Below are 22412 nucleotides of genomic sequence, written 5' to 3'. Positions count from 1 at the left end.
TCATCTCCTCCAGGCTCTAACAGCATCATCTCAGGGTCTGCTCAACTGTGGAGTATACAGCTGGACACAGTACAAGTTCTACCAACTAAAGCAAGAAGCTCGGCATGATGCAGACACCCAGACACCATTATTATGCTCACAGAAGAGATTCTATAGCAGAGGCCTAGATCCGCTGGAGTCTACCATTGCTTTTGCTACTAGCACCTCCACCATTCTTTGAAACTGTAAAACTGGAACATCCAGAACTGGAATGATTCTACACTAATGGTTTGGGAGGAATGTTTGGGAAGAACATCTTAAGTCTTTTCTAACCATGCCTTAAACTACGGAAGTGAAAGGGAGTGTAGTGCCATGGTTAGTAGCTACTCTAGGTGAAGTGGGTGGGATCTAATCATTATTCTCTGATTCACAAGTAAAGTCACTATTCAGGGAGATGAAGCCACTTTCCACCTAAGAGATAGACTCATTATTTCAATAGATATTAGATTTGTCTAAGTCTCTTCTACAAAAAATAAATTCCAAGTTATTATTTATATAAAGTATTTCCAGGCTCTCTACTCCATGGTTGTGGGGGAAGTAGTGTGGCATGCAACAACTTTCTCAGATCTTCACATTGCTATTACTCTCCTTTTGGTTGTACAAAGTCCTGGGTTTACATTTTTTGAAGAGTTTTGGAAACTCAGAAGAAGCAAGGACAGAAGCTGCCAAAAAAAGTGATAGTAGGGGGCGCAGTGGTTAAGAATCTGCCTGCCAATGCAGGGGACACGGGTTCGAGCCCTGGTCAGGGAAGATCCCACATGCCGTGGAGCACCTAAGTGTGTGCGCCACAACTACTGAGCCTGCGCTCTAGAGCCCGCGAACCACAACTGCTGAAGCCCGCACTACCTAGAGCCCGTGCTCCGCAACAAGAGAAGCCACCTCAATGAGAAGCCTGTGCACCGCAAGAAGAGTAGCCCCCACTCGCCGCAACTAGAGAAAGCCCGCGTGCAGCAATGAAGACCCAACGCAGCCAAAATAAATTAATTAATTTAAAAAAAAGTGATAGTGTGATCCTCATACACACCACATCCTAGTCTCTTACATATTCCATGCCGTTCTAGGCCTTAGCAATAGGAACCTTCCTGCTCCATAAAATTAAGGCCAGTCTTTTGAAGTTACAGTGGATAATAAGATTTAAGAGAAATCAGGACTAAAACTCTGAATCAAAAACTTCTCAACTCTCATTTATAAGCAAAAACCCAAGGTAGGTTTCATAGTGCTTGGACGTAGAATTAGGTTGAACCATATGAACTTGCCATTTTTGTAGGTGAAAATGGTCTAATATCAATTTTACATGGTTCAATCTGGCTGTAAGTGCTAAATATATGTGTATTGAATAAATGAATGAACAGATGAATGAATGACTAACAAGTAGAATTTAACCTTTGGGGAAATAAAAGATTCCCACACTGAAGAGCCTCATTCATGGGTAGGGATGTTTAATGTTTCTTCCTCTTTAGTCACATAACAAGTGATGTTTGGTCTCTCCAGTTAAGTCATTAACAAGGCCAAACTGAGGCCAGGGCATCAGATACTATGATGCCAAAACAAAGGGGAAAGCCAAATGGACAAAAACTGGAATGACAATCAACTAAAACATCTGGAACTAATAATCAGATACTTTTCACCTGGTAAATTCCCTTCATCAGTGCAAGGCAAAATCCTTAAGATTAGAGGAAATTGACAGAGTAGATTATAATGGTGCATTAGACAGTATACTCTGAAAAGTAAGTTCCAGAGATCTTTCCAAAGGAGTTCTCAGTAGAAATGTTAGGGAGCTCAATAATAGTTCTTTAGGTTTTAGGCCATGAGCTTCAGCCTTACTATGGATGGTAACCTGACTTCATTATGTCAAGAACACATCTTGAGGCCTCCTAAGACGTATAACACAGATTACTGGGTAGCACAGAACAAGAAAGATTGCCTTACCTAGAGAGCTGCTTTAACTTCTTTTAATTTAAAAACTAATAAGAATTCAGCATATAGAAAGACAGATGGAAGCAAGATTCTCATTTCCGTAGACCTTGAGGGACACCAGAATTTAGGAGTCCAATTCTTAAAATGTCCTATTGGTATCACTTCATATTTGACTTTATTACCAGAAAGAAGATAATTATCAAATATATGTCAGGTTTGTTCATCTTGCTTCTCTGATGAATTTTTTGCATTGACACTGGTCTTAGATATTCTATAGATGTAGGCAAATAAAAAGATAGTAGGAATGGAAAATAATAAAATGGTTGGCAAGATTGGGATTATCAACTCTTCGTCATGCTGAGAGTAGGAGGGCCACTATTCAAACTATGTAACCCTTGAATTCACATGTAGGAGGGGCATAGACATAGATACAGTGGCAGTTCTTAAAATTTCTGCAAATACCCCTCCCATGACTTCATGACTTGTCCAGTTTACGGTCATAGTGGAGTACAGTTGTATCTATGCAGCTTTGATTAATACAGATCTTCCTTGAACCATATGTTGTATCATCCTTCACCTCCTCCTCATCAGCCCAGTCTGTAGCTTCAAAAAATCTCTGCACCCCAATACCATGTGTTCTGCATGGGGAACTGGGTGTTTGATGTTTTTCAATGCATGGGAGCCTTTGGATGTTTTCTCATAGCAGCCTCCCACTTTTTACATCTCTGGCCTTGCACTTGCTGAAGACTTTAAATATCCCTTTAGATTCACTGCCACAGTTTCCAAACCTGTCTCCCTTGGTATTCATTAATGTTAGCAACTTTCCTGGGCAACCTTTGTGCCCCTTTCAAAGATTTTAACACACAGATTCTCCAGGCTTCAACCCCGGCCTTGGCAACAATAACCTTGTTCCTTGCAAGGAGTGCCATCTTGCTTGTAGGTGTCCGTGTGGCAGCACTTGGGGGTGCCATTACAGTATTCTGGGAGGTCACACTTATCCACGCTGAGGTGGCAAGTTGTGGTTGCTTTTAGAGATTTGCGGTTTTTGCTGCAAGATCCAAATGCATAATTTAAACCCTTCCTCAGCTGGCATGAGGGCAGACAACAGTGATCCTTTTGACAGTCAAGAACACTGCCGTAGTCAAATTCTTCTCCTTTGTCTAATATCTTATTCCCACAATATGGCTTTCAAAAAGAGCTTTGGAGCTCAGTTCTATTAAATAGGCAGCCCTCTCTGTGCTTATGCAACAGCTGGTGGAAATAGTGGAAGCTGCAGTTGCTGAAGCCCATATCTACAGTAATAAATTCATGCGTAGTACAGAGGTGCTGGCCATGGAACTTGCAGGCCACGTGGTCATGCTTCATTCCCAAGTCATGGCCAACCTCATGAGCTATGAAAGCTGTGAAATGTGGTGTATCTTCATGAAAGAAAGATTCAGCAATGGTTTCATTCTTGGCAATGCAGGTAACCACTGAGAAATGCATGGCCCTCATACTTCCCAAGAATTTGGCCAATAATCACATGAGCAGCATCATGTTTCACCCCTCTCAAGAGATTCCGGCCTTTCCAGTGTATAAAATTTTGAAGTGTTTCCTGCAAATTCAGGAAGATTTGCACAAGGGTTTTCTCTATCCATATCCCTAGCCCAGTAAGCACCACTTTCATGTTATATCCTTCGTGTACCTATTGACCAGAGCATGGACATCTATTAACATCTTTGTGGTCTTGGTAACATTATTATTCCACATTTGGAATCACTTATTGTCAACCACAATCAACTTGTACATACTTGGGAAGTGGCCACATATAGGACATAGGAACTGAGGAAGGTTCTATTTTGCTCTGAAATTGTGAAGTGCTTAAGAGCTCCTCTTGCTTATCTCCACGGATTACACAAGACTCACCTGATTTTAAAGATATGCTGTAAACCATATATGCTCAATATATATAGGCTTGATACCAAAGACAGTGCCATCTAAGGTCAGGATTCCCTTTTGCCCTGAGCAAGTGCTGATTGTCACAAAAGAATCCAGGTCGTCCTCTGAATACTCAGTCATCCTGAATAAAAGCAAGACTAGTTTCCCATTTTTTTTTTTTTTTTAAGTTTCCCATTTTGATGTGTATAAACAGGGAACTTCTTGACAAATAATTCTTTCTTTTGCTTCAACTTAATAGTATGCCATTTTTCTTGTTTGAGCAGGACATTGGACACCTTTTCTGCTTTTTCTTCTAGTTCTCTGAACATCATCAGGTTCCTAGGGAAGACTATTTCATAATAAAGAGATTCCCACTACAGTGCATCCCTGGAAGAATAGTCACAATTACCAATAAAGTGACATGCAGCTTAATATGGGAAGGGCCCTTTCTCAAATGCCCTAAGCGGCATTCCTTGAAGAAACATCACTCCAAACCTTATCCATGACCACTTGATTTCATAGAAGACAAGACAGGGGGCAGGCAAAGTAACTAACTGGGGTTGTCATTGTCATGGCCCAAGTGAAACAGCAAATGATCCCAGACCTCTGTCTGTGAGTTGACTTCCCTTGGACCCAAGTCTTTGTCAGTGACACAGTTGTTTGGCCAAAGATCAAAGCTATGCTGCCTGCCAGAAGGATAGCTGCTCCCACCCTCAGAGTATTACATGATGACACCTACCTTTTGACTATGTCTCTTCCTACTCCTCTTGAGCTCTCTCTCTTCTGGAGTGTCCTTACTTTGCAACCACCCTCAAAGAACAACAGTTTTAGTGCTCCTTAGCTGAGCTCCTGCTGTCTTCATAGAGGAGTATACCAAGGAGAGGAAACTTTCAGAGGTCCAGTCAGTACAACGATCCAGGATCAGGCCCCAAGAAAAGAAAATATATAACCTCTTCTCTTAGTCCCAGTTCCCATGGAACAGCCTTCCCTTCCCGTCATCCAGTACTGTTTTGAGTCATTGAAACTTAACTTCCAGAGCAGAGGTTTGTGGATTTCTGGGTAGGTCACAGGCCTCTGCTGTTTAATGCCTTTTGCACCATTCCCTACTCTGTACCATACAGCCCATTTCAAACATCCAATCCTTTTCCTTTTTTTAAAAAAAATTATTCACAATATGTTTGTTTAGTTGCTCAATCCTAGGATACATGTAAAGTATTTTTAGAGTAACTAACCCATGCCTCTGTGAAAAGCAAATATATGAACTAGAGAACAGTGTTTATTGGGTTGGCCAAAAGGTTCGTTCAGATTTTTCTGTAAGATGGCTCTAGTAGTGCTTAGTTGTCTCTAACTTCATTTGAAACAATTTTGGTAGATTGTATCGTGATAGCTGTCATATCAGCATGCATTTTAAAAAATCTTATCAAAATTGGTGAATTTTTGCGTAGCCATTTTAATATTGAAGATGTAAGAAAAAAACCAACATTTTCGGCATATTATGCTTTATTATTTCAAGAAAGGTAAAAACACAACTGAAATGCAAAAAAAGATTTGTGCAGTGTATGTAGAAGGTGCTGTGACTGATTGAATGTGTTAGAAGTGGTTTGCAAAGTTTCGTGCTGGAGATTTTTTGCTGGACGATGCTCCATGGTCGGGTAGACTAGTTGAAGTTGTTAGTGATCAAATTGAGATATTAGGGACTTCCCTGGTGGTCCAGTGGCTAACACTCCGTGCTCCCAATGCTGGGGGCCTGGGTCCGATCCCTGGTCAGGGAACTAGATCCCACATGCTGCAACTAAAAGTTTGCATGCCTCAACTAAAGATCCCGCATGCTGCAATGAAGATCCTGCGTGCTGCAACTAAGACCCAGCACAGCCAAATAAATTAATTAATTAAAATATTTTTTAAAAATCGAGGCGTTAATTGAGAACAATCAAAGTTATACCATGGGAGATAGCCGACATACTCCTAATATCCAAATCAAGCGTTGAAAATCATCTGCACCAGCTTGGTTATGTTATTCACGTTGAGGTTTGGGTTCCACAGAAGTTAAGTGAAGAAAATCTTCTTGACCGTATTTTGCATGCAATTCTTTACTTAAACATAATGAAAATGTTCTGTTTTTAAAACAAATTGTGACGGGTGATGAAAAGTGCATACCGTACAATAATGTGGAGTTGAAGAGATCGTGGGGCAAGTGAAATGAACTACCACCAACCACACCAAAGGCCAGGCTTCATCCAAAGAAGGTGATGATGTGTATATGGTGGGATTGGAAGGGAGTTCTCTATTATGAGCTCCTTCCAGAAAACCAAACGTTTAATTCCAACAAGTACTGCTCCCAATTAGACCACCTGAAAGCAGCACCTGATGGAAAACATCTGGAATTAGTCAACAGAAAAACGCACAATCTTCCATTAGGATAATGCAAGACTGCATGTTTCTTTGATGACCAGACAAAAACTGTTGCAGCTTGGCTGGGAAGTTCTGATTCATCTGCCATACTCACCAGACATTGCACCTTCGGATTTCCATTTATTTCGGTCTTTACAAAATTCTCTTAATGGAAAAAATTTCAATTCCCTGGAAGACTGTAAAAGGCACCTGGAACAGTTCGTTGCTCAAAAAGATTAAACAGTTTGGGGAAGATGGAATTATGAAGTTGCCTGAAAAATGGCAGAAGGTAGTGGAACAAAATGGTGAATACGTTGTTCAATAAAGTTCTTGGTGAAAAGGAAAAATGTGTCTTTTATTTTTACTTAAAAACCAAAGGAACTTTTTGGTCAACCCAATATGTTCAGTTCTTTTTATCTTTAGCCTTACAGTATGAGGTTGCAATAATGTTTCCCAAAATTATTTAGATTGGTACTTTTCTATCCAGACCTATTCAGTATGGTCATGTTATTCATTTTTAATTCAGTTAGGGTCATATGTTACTGTTTGTATTTCATTCTGGTTTGCCCCCACATTTGGGATGTTGCTGATGATTTGGAGGGAAATGTATGTGAAATGTTTCCATGATTCTAAAAGTCAGTACTATACAAAAACGTGTATTCAAAGCCTTTAACCTGTTCCCATGTCCTTATTCTTTCCACCCACTTCTCATTCATCAGTCTCAATAGTACTTGGTTTATTTTTCCTGTATTTCTTTCTGCACAAATAAGCAGATACATTTCCTTGTATCCCCTTTTTTTTTATGTAAATGTAGCATAATATTTTCCACTTTCCTTTCTAAACTTAAAGATACATCCTGTAAATCACTCCATATCAGTTTATAGAAATATTCCTCATTCTCTTTTTTATAGCTACATAGTAGTTTTATAGATGTACCATAATTTATTCAATCACTCTCCTATGTATGGGTTTTTGCATTGTTTATATTATTTTGAAATTATACACTATCATCAGCAAATAATATTGCACATATATATTTTTGTGGAGGAAAATTCCTAGAAATGAGAAGGTAGTGTTCATGCTAATTGCATATGTAGCTTTGTTTGATATTGCCAAATTCCCCTTCAGAAGGTTTTTGCCAGTTTTCATTTCCACTGGCAGTGTATCAGAGTGCCTGTTTCCCCAAAGTCTAAGCAACAGAGTATATTGCCATGCCATACGTTTTAATTTTCACCAGACTGATAGGTGATAAGTAGCAGGTCGATATTGTTTAATTTGTATTTTTCTGATTTTGAGTGAATTTGAAATGTTTTAATATGTTTAAAGGCCATTTTTATATCTTTTAACAATTGTCGGTTAATGTCTTTTCCCCTTTTTCTATCAAGCTCTTGGCATTTTTTTCTTCTCAACTTTCTCCCCCTAGCTTTACTGTGGTATAATTCACAAATAAAATTTTATATATTTAAAGTGTACAATATGATGATTTGATATATATGTACACAGTGTGAAATATTTATTTATTGTGAATATATGTTTTCTAAAAGGCAAAAAAACTAGAATAGTTAAAATAATTTTGGGAATGAGTAACGTGGGAGGGACCACTCTACTGAGTTTCAAGACTGTGTAGTATTGGTGATGGGATAGACACATAGATCAATGGAACAGAATAGAGAATTCAGAAATAGAGAACCCACACATGTATGTTCATCTGATTTTTGACAAAAGGGGAAAAGCAATTCTGTGGAGGAAGGAGCATCTTTTCAACAAATTGTGCTGGAAAATTGGATATACATAGACAAAAAAGAGGAACCTCAACCTAAACCTAACACTTCATACAAAAATCACCTCAGGGGCTTCCCTGGTGGCGCAGTGATTGAGAGTCTGCCTGCCGATGCAGGGGACACGGGTTCGTGTCCCGGTCCGGGAAGATCCAGATGCCATGGAGCGGCTAGGCCCGTGAGCCATGGCCGCTGAGCCTGCGCGTCTGGAGCCTGTGCTCCGCAACGGGAGAGGCCACAACAGTGAGAGGCCCACGTACTACAAAAAAAAAAAAAATCACCTCAAATGGATCATAGATATAAATGTAAAATATAAAACTTTTTAGAAGAAAACATAGAATATCTTCAGGATCTAAGACTTGGTGAAGAATTCTTAAACATGGTACCAAAAAGCATGACCCATTAAAAAAAATCCATAAATTGGACTTCATCAAAAGTAAAAGCTCTTGTCAAGAACCTTAGCTTGAGACAGAGACAAGATGGCAGAGTAGAAGGATGTGAGCTCACTGTTTCTTATGAAAACACCAAAATCACAACTAACTGCTGAACAACTACTGACAAAAAAAAAAAAAAAAAGTGCTGGAACCTAACAAAAAAGATCCCCTACACCCAAAGACAAAGAAGAAGCCACAGTGAGATGGTAGGATAGGGTGCAATCATGATAAAATCATATCCCATACCTGCCAGGTGGGCAACCCACAAACTGGAAAATAATTATACCACAGAAGTTCTCCCACAGGAGTGAAAGTACTGAGCCCCACGTCTGGCTTCCCAGCCTGGGGGTCTGGCAATGGGAGGAGGAGGTCCCAGAGAATCTGGCTTTGAAGGCCAGCAGGGCTTGATCACTGGAATTCCACAGGACTGGGGGAAACAGAAACTCTACTCTTGGAGCATGCACACAAGGTCTCATGTGCACCAGGACCCAGGGAAAAAGCAGGGACCTCGTAAGAGACTGGGCCAGGCCTACTAGACTGGGCTAGTATTGGAGGGTCTCCTGTGGAGGCAGTGGGGAGCTGTGGCTCATTGCAGGAACAGAGACACTGGTGGCAGCAGATCTGGGAAGTACTCATTAGCATGAGCCCTCCTGAAGGCCACCATTTTCTTAAGACCTGGCCCCACCCCCACAGCCTGCAGACTCCAGTGCTGGGACATCTCAGGCCAAACAACCAACAGGGTGGAAACAGCCCCACCCATCAGCCGACAGGCTGCTTAAAGTCTTCCTGAGTCCATAGCCCTCTAGACACAACCCTTGGCACAGCTCTACCCATCAGAGGGACAAGACCCAGCTCCACCCATTAGTGGGCAGGAACCAGTCCCTTCTACCAGGAAGCCTGTGCAAGCCTCTTAGACAGCCTCATCCACCAGGAGGCAGACAGCAGAAGCAAGAAGAACTACAACCCTGCAGCCTGTAGAATGAAACCACAATTGCAGAAAATGAGACGGCAGAGGATTATGTACCAGATGAAGGAAGAAGATAAAACCCCCAAAGAAGAACAACTAAATGAAGTGGAGGTAGGCAATCTGCCCAAAAAAGAATTCAGAATAATGATAGTAAAGATGATCCAAGATCTTGGAAAACAGAATGGAGGCACAGACCGAGAAGATACAAGAAATGTTTAATAAAGACCTGGTAGAACTAAAGAACAAAGAGATGAAGAATACAATAACTGAAATGAAAAATACACTAGAAGGAATCAATAACAGAATAAGTGAGGCAGAAGAATGGATAAATGACCTGGAAGACAGAATGGCGGAAATCATTGCCGCAGAACAAAATAAAGAAAAAAGAATGACTCGAAGACAGTCTAAGAGACCTCTGGGACAACGTCAGTTGCACCAACATTCACATTCTAGGAGTCCCAGAAGGAGAACAGAGAGAGAGAAAGGACCTGAGGAAATATTGGAAGAGATAATAGCTGAAAACTTCCCTAACATGAGAAGAGAAACAGTCACCCAAGCCCAGGAAGTACACAGAGTCCCAGGCAGGATAAACCCAAGGAAGAACATGCCAAGACACACAGTAATCAAATTGGCAAAAATTAAAGACAGCTCCTCCCCTTGGCTTAGCACAAAGCAAGCATATAAAAAACACAGATGCCTGCTGCTTCCTGGGGAGAGAAAGAGTTGGTAGAGGCCCCTAGAATCTCTGGCCAGAGTTATTGGTTGAGGTCTTCTCATGTATGAGGCCAGTCTATGAAGATTGAAAGAGGTGCCTGGTTTGTCTGATACACAGACTCCAACACAGAAAGTCAAAGATATGAAGAATTAGGCAAAGATGTTCCACATTAAAGGAACAAGATAAATCTCCAGAAACTGACCCTAGTGAAATGAACGTGTATTATTTACCTGATAGAGAATCCAAAAATACTGTTTTAAAAATGTTCACTGAAGTCAAGAGAACAATGCATGAACAAGGTGAGAATTTCAACACAGAGATAGAAGATATTAAAAACTACCAGACAGAAGTCATGGAGCTGAAGAACACAATAATTGAACTGAAAAACAATTCACTAGAAGGGTTCAACATTAGACTAGATCAACCAGAAGAAAGGATCAGTGAACTTTGGAAATAATGCAGTCAGAGGAGAAAACAGAAAGAAAGAATGAAAAACAGTGAAGAAAGCTTAAGGGACTTTCAGGATATCATCAAGCCAACCATTATAGGAGTCCCAGTCGGAAGAGAGAAAAAAAGACCAGAAAGCATATTCAAAAAATTGACTGAAAACTTCCCAGATATAGAGAAGCAAGTGGACATACAGATCCACAAACTCTAGAGATCACCAAGCAAGATGAATCTAAAGATAATCCACACTGAGGTGCATATAATCAAATTGTCAAAAGTCAAAGACAGAGAATTTTGAAAGAGGCTAGAGAAAAGTGACTTGTAACATACAAAGAAACATCCAAAAGACTCTCAGTGTTTTTTCCAGCAGAAACCTTGCAGGCCAGAAAGGAGTGGCATGATATCAAAGAGATATTAGCATTCCCTTGTTCATTGCAGCCAAGATTCACAATAATCAGATGTTAAGATGTGGAAACAGCCTAAATGTTCATCAACAGATACAGAAAATGTGATATACATATGATACTATTCAGCCTTAAGAAATAAGGATATCTTGCAACATGTGACGACATGGATGAACCTTGAGGACATTATGCTGAGTAAAATAGACCAGTCACAGAAATACAAATACCTCATTATTCTACTTATATGAGGTATCTAAATTAGTCAAATTCATAGAATCAAAGAGTTGAATGATGGTTGCCACAGGCTGGGGTATGGGGAAATGGGGATTTACCAATCAATGACATCAAGTCTCAGTTAAGCAAGATGAATAATTTCTAGGTCTCTGCTGTACAACATTGTACCTAGAGTCAACAATACTGTGTTGTGGGTGGGAATGAATTGGGAGATTAGAATTGACATATATATACTAATATGTATAAAATAGATAACTAATGAGACCCTGCTGTATAGCACAGAGAACTCCACTTCGCTGTATAGTAGAAACTAACACAACATTGCAAAACAACTATACCCCAATTAAAAAAAAATACTGTGTTGTACACTTAAATTTTTGTTAAAAATTGTTGCGTTCTTACCACAGTACAAAAATGAATGTTAGAAATGTATAATATGGGTACAGAGGATTTTAAATTATACAAAACTATTTGTGCAACTCTATCATCGCTAAATTTTAAAATCCAAAGGAAAATATGAAAAATTCTTTATGGAGGTAATATAATTTTTTAAAATGTATTTATTTATTTATTTTTGGCTGCGTTGGGTCTTCGTTGCTGCACGTGGGCTTTCTCTAGTTGTGGCGAGCGGGGGCTACTCTTCATTGCGGTGTGCGGGCTTCTCATTGTGATGGCTTTTCTTGTTGTGGAGCACGGGCTCTAGGCACACAGGCTTCAGTAGTTGTGGCTTGTGGGCTCTAGAGCGCAGGCTCAGTAGTTGTGGCTCATAGGCTTAGTTGCTCCGCGACATGTGGGATCTTCCCGGACCAGGGCTCAAACCCGTGTCCCCTGCATTGGCAGGCGGATTCTTAACCACTGCGCCACCAGGGAAGCCTGGAGGTAATATAATCTTAATTCCCTAACTTGATAAAGATGGCATTTTTTAAAACTCCAAAATAAATTTCACTTTTTCTGAATGTAGATTAAAATAATTTTAAAAGATATATTAGAAATAGAACCTTGTAGTATATTCAAGGAAAACACCATGCTCAAAAAGAATTTATGCCAGAAACATAAGCATGAGTTTAGCATTAAGAAATGTATCATCATAATTCATCACACAAAAAAGTTAAAGGAGAAATAAATATAAACATATGAATGCATGCCAAAAAGTTGTTAAAATTCACTGGCTATTCCTATTTTAAAACTTTAATGGGAAAACAAAGATACTACATAAACATGGTAAAGACCACTTACCAAAATGTAATGCCAAATAACATATTAATTAGTGAAACAATGGAAGTGTTTCCAGTTAAAATCTCTTTCCTTTGCCTTTTCGTCCTGGACAATTTGAATTCTACTAACAGCAGATTCTCCCCAGCATAAGACTTTGTCCTAGAAGACTTTGTCCTTTAATTTTTTTTTTTTTTTTTTTGCGGTATGCGGGCCTCTCACTGTTGTGGCCTCTCCCGTTGCGGAGCACAGGCTCCGGACGCGCAGGCTCAGCGGCCATGGCTCACGGGCCCAGCCGCTCCGCGGCATGTGGGATCTTCCGGGACCGGGGCACGAACCCGTGTCCCCTGCATCGGCAGGTGGACTCTCAACCACTGCGCCACCAGGGAAGCCCTTGTCCTTTAATTTTTAAAGTTGTAGGCCTCAGACTTCTCTGGCCCCTTCACCCCTTACAATCGACCCCTTGCATTCTCCCCAAAATTGAAGTGTCAGAAACTTCAGTTTCAGGTGCTTTTTTTCAAATTGGCTCACTATGCTTTCCAGCGAGTATCTGTTGGATATTCGGTTTTATCCTGTTCTCAGGTCCAATAGGCATCCCATTACTTCTCTCTGCTTTCTCCATGACAGGTACTATTTACCACTTGGGTCTTGGAGTTATTGGTAGTTTGTCCTTATACACCATACCTTGGGGTTTGTAAGATGACTTATCACCTGTTTTTGTTGTTGCTTGTAGGGTTTGATTTTTTACCATCATAGTGCTTTGTCTGTTTTTATGGGGTGACTTGAGGAGAGTTTTAAAAATTGCACTGCTGCTGCCACCTTCTGAAAATCTCTCTTCCTTATATTTAAATTTGTTTTGTAGCCTTTAAGAAATTGAATGCTACATCCTATGGTAAATCAATTTTTTTCATGGACTGTGATATGGAGCCTTACTACAAGGTTTTTTTTGTTTTGTTTTGTTTTTAACATAGAAACCCGAATTCAAGACTCAGTTTGTTTATTTGCAAATTTTTTTATTTTTGTCATTTACTCTCTTTGGGCATCAGCTTCTTCGTTTGTAAAGTGGAAATAATATCTATATGAGCTTTTCTGATGATTCAATAATATTTGTAAAAATGCTTTGTAAAATAAAAAGTGCTACACAGGCACAGGATATTATTATCAACTTCCTTCACATATTCCCTTTTGACTGAGAACTTTCCTAGGATTTCCCCTTTCCCATGAATTTTTTCCCAGTTTTATTTATTTATTTGCTTATTTATTTATTTTTATTGAAGTATACTTTATTTACAATGTGTTAGTTTCTGGTGTACAGCATAGTGATTCAGTTATACATATATATATACCTGTTCTTCAGTTATACATATATATACCTATTCTTCAGTTATACATATATATACCTATATACATATATACACCTTATTCATTTCCATTATGGTTTATTACAGGATATTGGATGTAGTTTACTGTGCTATACATTAGGACCTTGTGTTTATCTATTTTGTATATAGTGGTTTGTATCTGCTAATCCAAACTCCTAATCCCTCTCCTACCCACTTTCCCCTTTGGTTACCATAAGTTTGTTTTCTATGTGTGTCAGTCCATTTCTGTTTCATAAATAAGTTCATTTTGTGTCATATTTTAGATTCCGCATATAAGTGATATCCTATGGTATTTGTTTTTCTCTTTCTGGCTTACTTCGCTTAGTATGATAACCTCTAGGCCCACCCATGTTGCTGCCAATGGCATTATTTTATTCTTTTTTATGACTGAGTATAGTATTCCATTGTATATCTATACCACATCTTCTTTATCCATTCATGAACATCCATTTATGTTCATGTTGCTGGACATTTAGGTTGCTTCCATGTCTTGGCTATTGTTGCTGTGAACATTCAGGTGCATGTATATTTTTGAATTAGAGTTTTGTCCAGATATATGCCTGGGAGTGGGATTGCTGATCATATGGCAACTCTATTTTTAGTTTTTTAAGGAATCACCATACTGTTTTCCATAGTGGCTGCACCAATGTACATTCCCACCAACAGTGTAGGAGGGTTCCCTTTTCTCCACACCCTCTCTGGTATTTATTATTTGTAGAATTTTTAATGATGGCCATTCTGACCACTGTGAGGTGGTACCTCATTGTAGTTTTGATTTGCATTACTCTAATAATTAGCGATGTTGAGCATCTTTTCATGTGCCTGTTGGCTATCTGTATGTCTTATTTGGAGAAATGTCTATTTAGCTTTTCTGCCCGTTTTTTGATTGGGTTGTTTGGTTTTTTGTTATTGAATTGTATGAGCTGTTTATGTGTTTTAGAAATTAAGCCCTTGTCAGTTGCATCATTTGCTAATATTTTCTCCCAGTCCGTAGGTTGTCTTTTTGTTTTGTTGATCGTGTCCTTTGTTGTGCAAAAGCTTTTAAGTTTGATTAGGTTCCATTTGTTTATTTTTGCTTTTATTTCTATTGCCTTGGGAGACTGGCCTAAGAAAACATTGCTATGATTTATGTCAGAGAATGTTTTGTCTATGTTCTCTTCTAGGAGTTTTATGGTGTCATGTCTGATATTTACATCTTTAAGCCATTTTGAGTCTATTTTTGGGTATGTTCTAACTTCATTGATTTACATGCGCTGTCCAGCTTTCCCAACAGCACTTGCTGAAGAGTCTGTCTTTTCAGGACACATTTTTAAACTGCAGCCTAACTGACCTTATAAGTTTGGGGTGATGACTGTAATTGTTTTAAAGTATCCTATAATGCCCAACATACTCATTTAACATTAATATTTTGGTATGTACTGGAAGTTCTCTTACCCTTCACTTACCTACTCATTTCATTAACTGATGTTCTCCATTCTTTCTGTAAAACAAAGTGACCTACTCATTTCATTAACTGATGTTCTCCATTCTTTCTCTAAAACAAAGTGACAGTCACAACTCACTGGACATTTAGCATTAGTAGGCTATACTTTAATATCTACTTTCCTTACATATCTGCTTCCACCAAGTACCAAGATATGTTTATTTCCAAACCTATTTGTGCCAGTTATACTTATGACTATGGTACCTATGACTATAGTACCCAATTAAATATTACATAAAGTGTTAAGATGTGACTGTAAAGAGAAAACGTTTTTGCATTGAGTCAAATGATTTGGAAAAGCTACTTGAAAATATATGTTATAGCATTAGATGTGAACACGACAACTGTAAATGGCAGAGAGGCTCTTTTAAAAAAAATCACGAATCATTCTCTATTTACATTTTACTTCCATTAATGAACCAAACAGAAATAAAGGTTCTTACCTACCACATCAAACAATAGTCCAATAGATGAATATTCAAGTTTAAAGTATGTTCATATTAATTTTTAGAATCCCATTTAGTTAAGCTTTTTGGTTAATCACCTACATAAATACTGTTGATCACTCCTTGAAACACTTTTGCACTTGGCTTTCCAGACGTGACCCTCTCCTGTTTCTTATTTTACCTCCAGTATGGCTCCTCCATACAAAGTCCCAGGGCTTGTACTCTCAACCCTTTGCTGGAGCAAAGTTTTTTTTTAATTGAAGAAGATTGTAGCAAAGTTCTTACTATATCATCAGGAATATTTAACCCACCATGGAGGTCCAGGGAATTAGCCAGGCATGAAATCCTTTGCAGAAATGACAATGCCTTTCCCCAAATATCTTGATGCTATTTATTTGAATTACATCAAATACAGTAAGCATTTATAATGCCCAAGATCCCACCAGAGCACTTTCTTTGAGGAGCTTATATATAAATGGACCCATCTTCAAGACATAATGAGTTAAAAAAAAAGCATGGTACTATTTATGTTATACTTACATACATGTTATACTTACATACATACTTATATACTTACATACATGTTATACTTACATACATTTATAATGCCCAAGATCCCACCAGAGCACTTTCTTTGAGGAGCTTATATATAAATGGACCCATCTTCAAGACATAATGAGTTAAAAAAAAAGCATGGTACTATTTATGTTATACTTACATACATGAAACAATACTATATATTTTCTTTCTACCTTAAGAGAAGGTCTAGAAACAAATACACTAAACTGATAATAATGGTTCCCAATGAGGAGGATTAGGAAGTGATTAGGACTACTGATAAAAGGGGACTTTAGCCTTATATTTAATATTTTTACTTTTATAATTTTTTTTTTTTTTGGTACACACCACGCAGCTTGCGGGATCTTAGTTCCCCAACCAGGGATCGAACACGTGCCCCTTGCAGTGGAAGTGTGGAGTACTAACCACTGGACCACCAGGGAATTCCCTAATTTTTTTACTTTTAAAAATAGCTTTATTGATGTATAATTAAGCTACTACAAAATTCACCCTTTTAAAGCTCACAATTCAAAAGTTTTTAGAATAAATATTGTGCAACTATCACTACAATTTAATTTTAGAACATTTTTATCACTCCAGAAAGAAACTTGTTCTGGTTAGCAGTCCCTCCTCACTTTCCCCCTCAGCTTCTTCCACCCCAGCTTTCTGTTTCTGTGGATTTGCCTGTTCTGGACATTTAACATCGATAGAATGATATAATATGTGACCTTATGTGACTAGCTTTTTTCACTTAGCATAATGTTTTCAAGATTCATCCATACTGTAGCATGTATCAGTACTACTTTCCTTTTTATTGCTGAATAATGGTCTGTTGTATAGCTGTACAACATTTTATTTATCCATTCTTCAGCTGATAGACATTTACATAGTTTCCACTTTGGGGATGAATAGTGATGCTCTGAACGTTTGTGTACAAATTTTTGTATGGGTGTATGTTTTCATATTTTTTGGATATATATGTTTATAGGAGTGGAGTTGCTAGGTCATATGGTAACTCTATGTTTAGCATTTTGTGGAACTGCCAAACTTTGTTCCAACGTGGTTGCACCATTTTTAAATTCCCACCAATGATATGTAGAAGTTCCAGTTTTTCCACATCCAGAATCTGTGTTTTTATCTTCAGCATCTAGTGCAGTTCCTGGCATATAAATGTTTCTTGAATGTGAAAGCTTGAATGAAAGAATGAATCAATGAAAAAGTGAACAAATGTGTTGAGGTCAGATTTCATATTTAATAGCAATTCACAGTAAAGATATTGACCATTAGTTTCTCAATTTTAATCTTTTTTTAATTATTTTTTTATTTTTTAATTTATTTTATTTTTGTCTGTGTTGGGTCTTCGGTGCTGCATGTGGGCTTTCTCTAGTTGCAGCGAGCGGGGGCTACTCTTCGTTGCGGTGCACGGGCTTCTCTTTGCGGTGGCTTCTCTTGTTGCAGAGCACAGGCTCTAGGGGCACAGACTCAGTAGTTGTGGCTTGTGGGCTCTAGAGCGCAGGCTCAGTAGTTGTGCCGCACGAGCTTAGTTGCTCCGCAGCATGTGGGATCTTCCCAGACCAGGGATTGAACCCGTGTCCCGTGCATTGGCAGGCAGATTCTTAATCACTGCACCGCCAGGGAAGTCCCTCAATTTTAATCCTGGTTCATAATTCTAGGGTAAGTCAAGGTCCATGGATTTATCGCCTACATTTGATCAATTGACCATTATTTGGTGTTATGAACTTACATTATTCTATTAATGAACTTACAGTTAGTCCTATACATATCACAACCAGTTGGGTTCATATAATATTGTTTTGTCTACAAAGACAGGTAGATTATAAATTCCTTGGATTCAGGGAACATGGTTTATAATTTCTTTGTATTACTAGAAATAATTGTGGTGATATGCTCGTAAGCGTTTGACAATTGGTACTCAAATTTGTATGATTTACCTATTTCTGTGCTGTAAATACTCCCACCACCATGGCCAATTTCAAGCTACCAGTATGATGTCACTGAACACAGAATTGGTAAGATATGCTACAGTGAGCTCTCACCAGCAATATTAACTTGCTCCAGCACATCACTAATACCAAAAAGAAAACTGATGATGAAATCAAATGACCTAAAATTCCAGTCCTGACTCTGCTACTAATTAACTATGTGACATTGCCAAACAGTTCTCCTTTCTGAGCCTCATATATAAAATTGAGCTATTTCTATTAACCTCAAAGACATTTGTGTTATTAATAAGAAAAGACAATATTGTACAACACAAGGAATATAGCCAATATTTTATAATAACTGTAAATGGAATATAACCTTTAAAAATTGTGAATCACTATACTGTCTACCTGTAACATATAGCATTGTACATAAACTATACTTCAATTGAAAAAAAAAAGAAAAGACATGAGAAAGTACCAGTTTGGGACATCTAATGGATGGTCAGGTATGAATGTGAATAGCTCAACCGTGGAGCTGGGTCCCGATAAGAGACTTATTAGTCAATACTTGTTGACCACTAAACTCTAGGCAAAACCACATACGCTGAGGCTAACTCAGCTCCTTACTTTCCTTCTCTGAAGATCCTTCTGCCCACTCTACCCGTTCCCTCTTCTTCTATAAGTTCCTGACAGGTTTTTTTCCCATAAATATTCATTTAAGAAGATAAGTATTACAAAAAAGAAGACAGTTTGATCTAGTTAAATGTAGGTGGAATTTTTGGAAAGCATAAACTGAGTCCTCATTTCAGGGTAGACCCTAGTTAGAAATTTCTGGGATTTATAACTTGTTACAACTTGTGGAGAATTAAGAGGATGTAGGATGGGCAGGAAATACCCTATAAAGACCTAATTTGTTAATATGATATGCAACAAAGGAAAACAATAGTAACCTGGACAAATATTTATTGACTTTATTTTGTTCTGAGCAGAAGTCTAAAAGTTTTACATATTAGTAATCCACACGATAACACTGCAGGGTATTTATGATTTATCCAGTTTTATGGTTGAAAAAAACTGATGTTCATAGGGTAAAATTAAGTTATCCAAACTCACTGCAAAGAAAGATGAGTAGAGATTCAAACCTAAATCACTATGACTTCAAAACCCAAATGATTTAGCCAACCTCTCAAAATAACCCTAGAGTTGGCCAGTGGTATAGGAAGTGGTATGCCTGGATTAGAAGTTTAGATTCCATTTTAGTGAGTGCATTGAAGGAGCAGAAGGCCCCAAAGCCCAACGTACTATTCCTAAACCCTTAATGAGGTGTCTGGGAAAATTTGTTAATTTTTTTTTCATAGAGAGATGTCCTCTGAAACTACCTCTGCAAGGCCTTAAAGGAGAGGGGCAGGCTCCCATAAATCACCTCGGCCTTATCCCCTGCTAACAATAATGAATTCTAGCTGTGGAGTTACTGCCTCTCAGAACCAGCACAACACAAGCAGCCAAAGCTTGAGTTAACTCAAGGTAACAGGATTGCTTGAAGCATGATACTGGGAGGTGCTTCTCACCTGGTCTGAGTTTCCTGAACATGTCTGTCAGTCATCCTGAGAGTAGAATTCTGCCAAGAGGAGTGGTGGAGAAGAGAAAGGAATAATAGGAAGATAGCACAGTTGGAGAATAGGGCCCAGAAGAAAATCCTAGATGTACTATATTCAGATTTGTGTATTTAGAAGTATTTTGTTGGCAGTATTATTTGTAGAGGCTAAAAACAAAACCATGGAAACAAAATTCATGGCCAACTATTGAAAATGGTTGAATTAACTGTAGAAGATACTTAACAAAATACCATGGAATACTATGCAGTCGTGAAAAGAAATGATTTCGAAATATAGGATGACTTGCTGAGCTTGCCACTATGCAGAGAAAAGCAAGATTCAAAGGAATATAAATAATGTGAACTCAGTTTTAAAAGATTACCCCTAAAACACACTATATATATATATATATATATATATATATATATATATATATATACACACTCTATATATGTATACTTACATGACTATGGAAAAGGATATGGAAAGTTGTACACTAAGTTAGCAGTGACTTTCAAGAACAAAGTGAGGAGAGCTGCAGCCAGTGAAGGGGGTAAAAGGAGATGATCATGAAATAAATTAAGATAGCATCTTCTTAAAGGGAGGGAGTCCAAAATAAATGGAGCATGTAGGATAGGATCCCATTTTTAAAAAGTATTTGGGTCTGGGCTTTCTGAAAATAACAGGGATTACAATTCAGAAAACAGGAGATAATGGATGTGTGACATCAATGCATCAAAACTCAAGAGGCAGCAGTCTTCCAGAGGGCAGTACCTTCCAGCCTCTTGTGCCTCGGTCCTTTACCTGGACCCTCTTAAACAAACCCTAGGTCCCCAACTTCCAACTTTTCTCTCAACAAAATCCTTCCTTCTCAGTGATCAACATTACAATGAGCTCCATAAGGATGTAATTTTGCCTACACTGAAGACAGCTCATCTTTAAGTTTAGTCGAGCTGTATATAAATCATGTCTCAACCACTCTAGTGAGGAATAGGCCTTGAGTTTTATCTTAAAATTTCACCGAAAGGTTCTCCCACAAGTAAATGCAGATTTTGCCTTTGACTCTGATTAAGCAAAAACTACTGAGAATTTGAAATGTCTGTAATTATAGTTCATTATGCTACAGGTTTCAAAGACACAAAATCTATCTCATAGGTAAGGTCATAGTCAAAGTATTTAGCTCCCCCCACCAATCAGCATCTGGAATTAGAAGGATTTTCCATAACAGAACATAAGGTGGTGGAGTGTGCATATTTCTGGGGGGAGGGTTACGAAAGATTCATCTCCTCATTCCCGAGTAATCACCTGGAGCCATGACATGTATTATGGAGTGTGATAACGGAGCTTAAATATTTTGACAGCTTTATGTATAGAAGCAGGTGAAAAATTATTTTAAAGTTGTTCATCATTTTTGTTGCTGGAGGAAGATAGCCTTTTTTTTTTAATTGGAGTAAAATTGCTTTACAATGTTGTGTTAGTTTCTGCTGTACAGTGAAGTGAATCAGCTATATGTATACCTATATCCCTTCCCTCTTGCACCTCCCTCCCACTCTGCCATCCCACCCATCTAGGTCGTCACAGCTCACCAAGCTGAGCTCCCTGTGCTATACAGCATGTTCCCACTAGCTATCTATTTTACACATGGTAGTGTATTTATGTAAAACCTAATTTCCTGATTCGTCCCACCCTCGCCTTACCCCCCTGTGTCCACACGTCCATTGTCTACGTCTGCAACTCTATTCCTGACCTACAGATAGGTTCATCTGTACCATTTTTCGAGATTCCACATATATGCATTAATTTACAATATTTGTTTTTCTCTTTCTGCCTTACTTCACTCTGTATGACAGACTCTAGGTCCATCCACATCTCTGCAAATGACCCAATTTTGTTCCTTTTTACAGCTGAGTAATATTCCATTGTATATATGTACCACATCTTCTTTATCCATTCATCTAACGTTGTACATTTAGGTTGTGTAATAATGGAGCTTAAATATTTTGACAGCTTTATGTATAGAAGCAGGTGAAAAATTATTTTAAAGTTGCTCAGCATTTTCATTGGTGGAGAAAGATTGCCTTTGTTTTTTGTTTTGTTTTTTTTAAGAGAACACTTCAGTGAGATTTTGGTCTACACCCACCCCAAATGATGAATTCTACTCAAGAATGAAATTTGGGCTTCCCTGGTGGCGCAGTGGTTGAGAGTCCGCCTGCCGATGCAGGAGACAAGGGTTCGTGCCCCGGTCCGGGAAGATCCCACATGCCGCGGAGCGGCTGGGCCCGTGAGCCATGGCCGCTGGGCCTGCGCGTTCGGAGCCTGTGCTCCGCAGCGGGAGAGGCCACAACAGTGAGAGGCCCGCATACAAAAAAAAAAAAAAAAAAAAGAATGAAATTTGAGCCCATTGCTAACATTATGCTCAGTGGTGAAAAAGCTGAAAGCTTTTCCTCTAAGATCAGTAACAGCACAAGGATGCCCACTTTCACCACTTTTATTCAACGTAGTATTAAAAGTCATAGGCAGAGCAGTTAGGCAAGAAAAAGGAATAAA

At 38.6% G+C, this 22412-nt stretch overlaps 1 protein-coding gene across 4 annotated transcripts in view; it reads left to right on the top strand.

Moving 5' to 3' along the window:
• TMEM116 (transmembrane protein 116) overlaps nt 1-22412 on the top strand; it is a 131571-nt gene that overhangs the window by 87469 nt on the left and 21690 nt on the right. For 3 of the 4 annotated variants that reach the window (XM_033408697.2, XM_004281438.3, XM_033408698.2), the window contains exon 11: nt 14-22256. The exons of the other annotated variant lie outside the window; for it this stretch is intronic. In XM_033408697.2, coding sequence (XP_033264588.1) covers nt 14-220 — 207 coding nt within the window. In that variant the 3' untranslated portion in view covers nt 221-22256. Of the gene's footprint in view, nt 1-13; nt 22257-22412 lie in introns of those variants that run through there. 4 annotated transcript variants of the gene reach the window in all.

This window comes from Orcinus orca, chromosome 15 (genome assembly GCF_937001465.1).
Source record: "Orcinus orca chromosome 15, mOrcOrc1.1, whole genome shotgun sequence".
NCBI lineage: Eukaryota > Metazoa > Chordata > Mammalia > Artiodactyla > Delphinidae > Orcinus > Orcinus orca.
The sequence above is the reverse complement of the archived record's forward strand: the minus strand, read 5'-3'. Positions and strand labels throughout refer to the sequence as shown.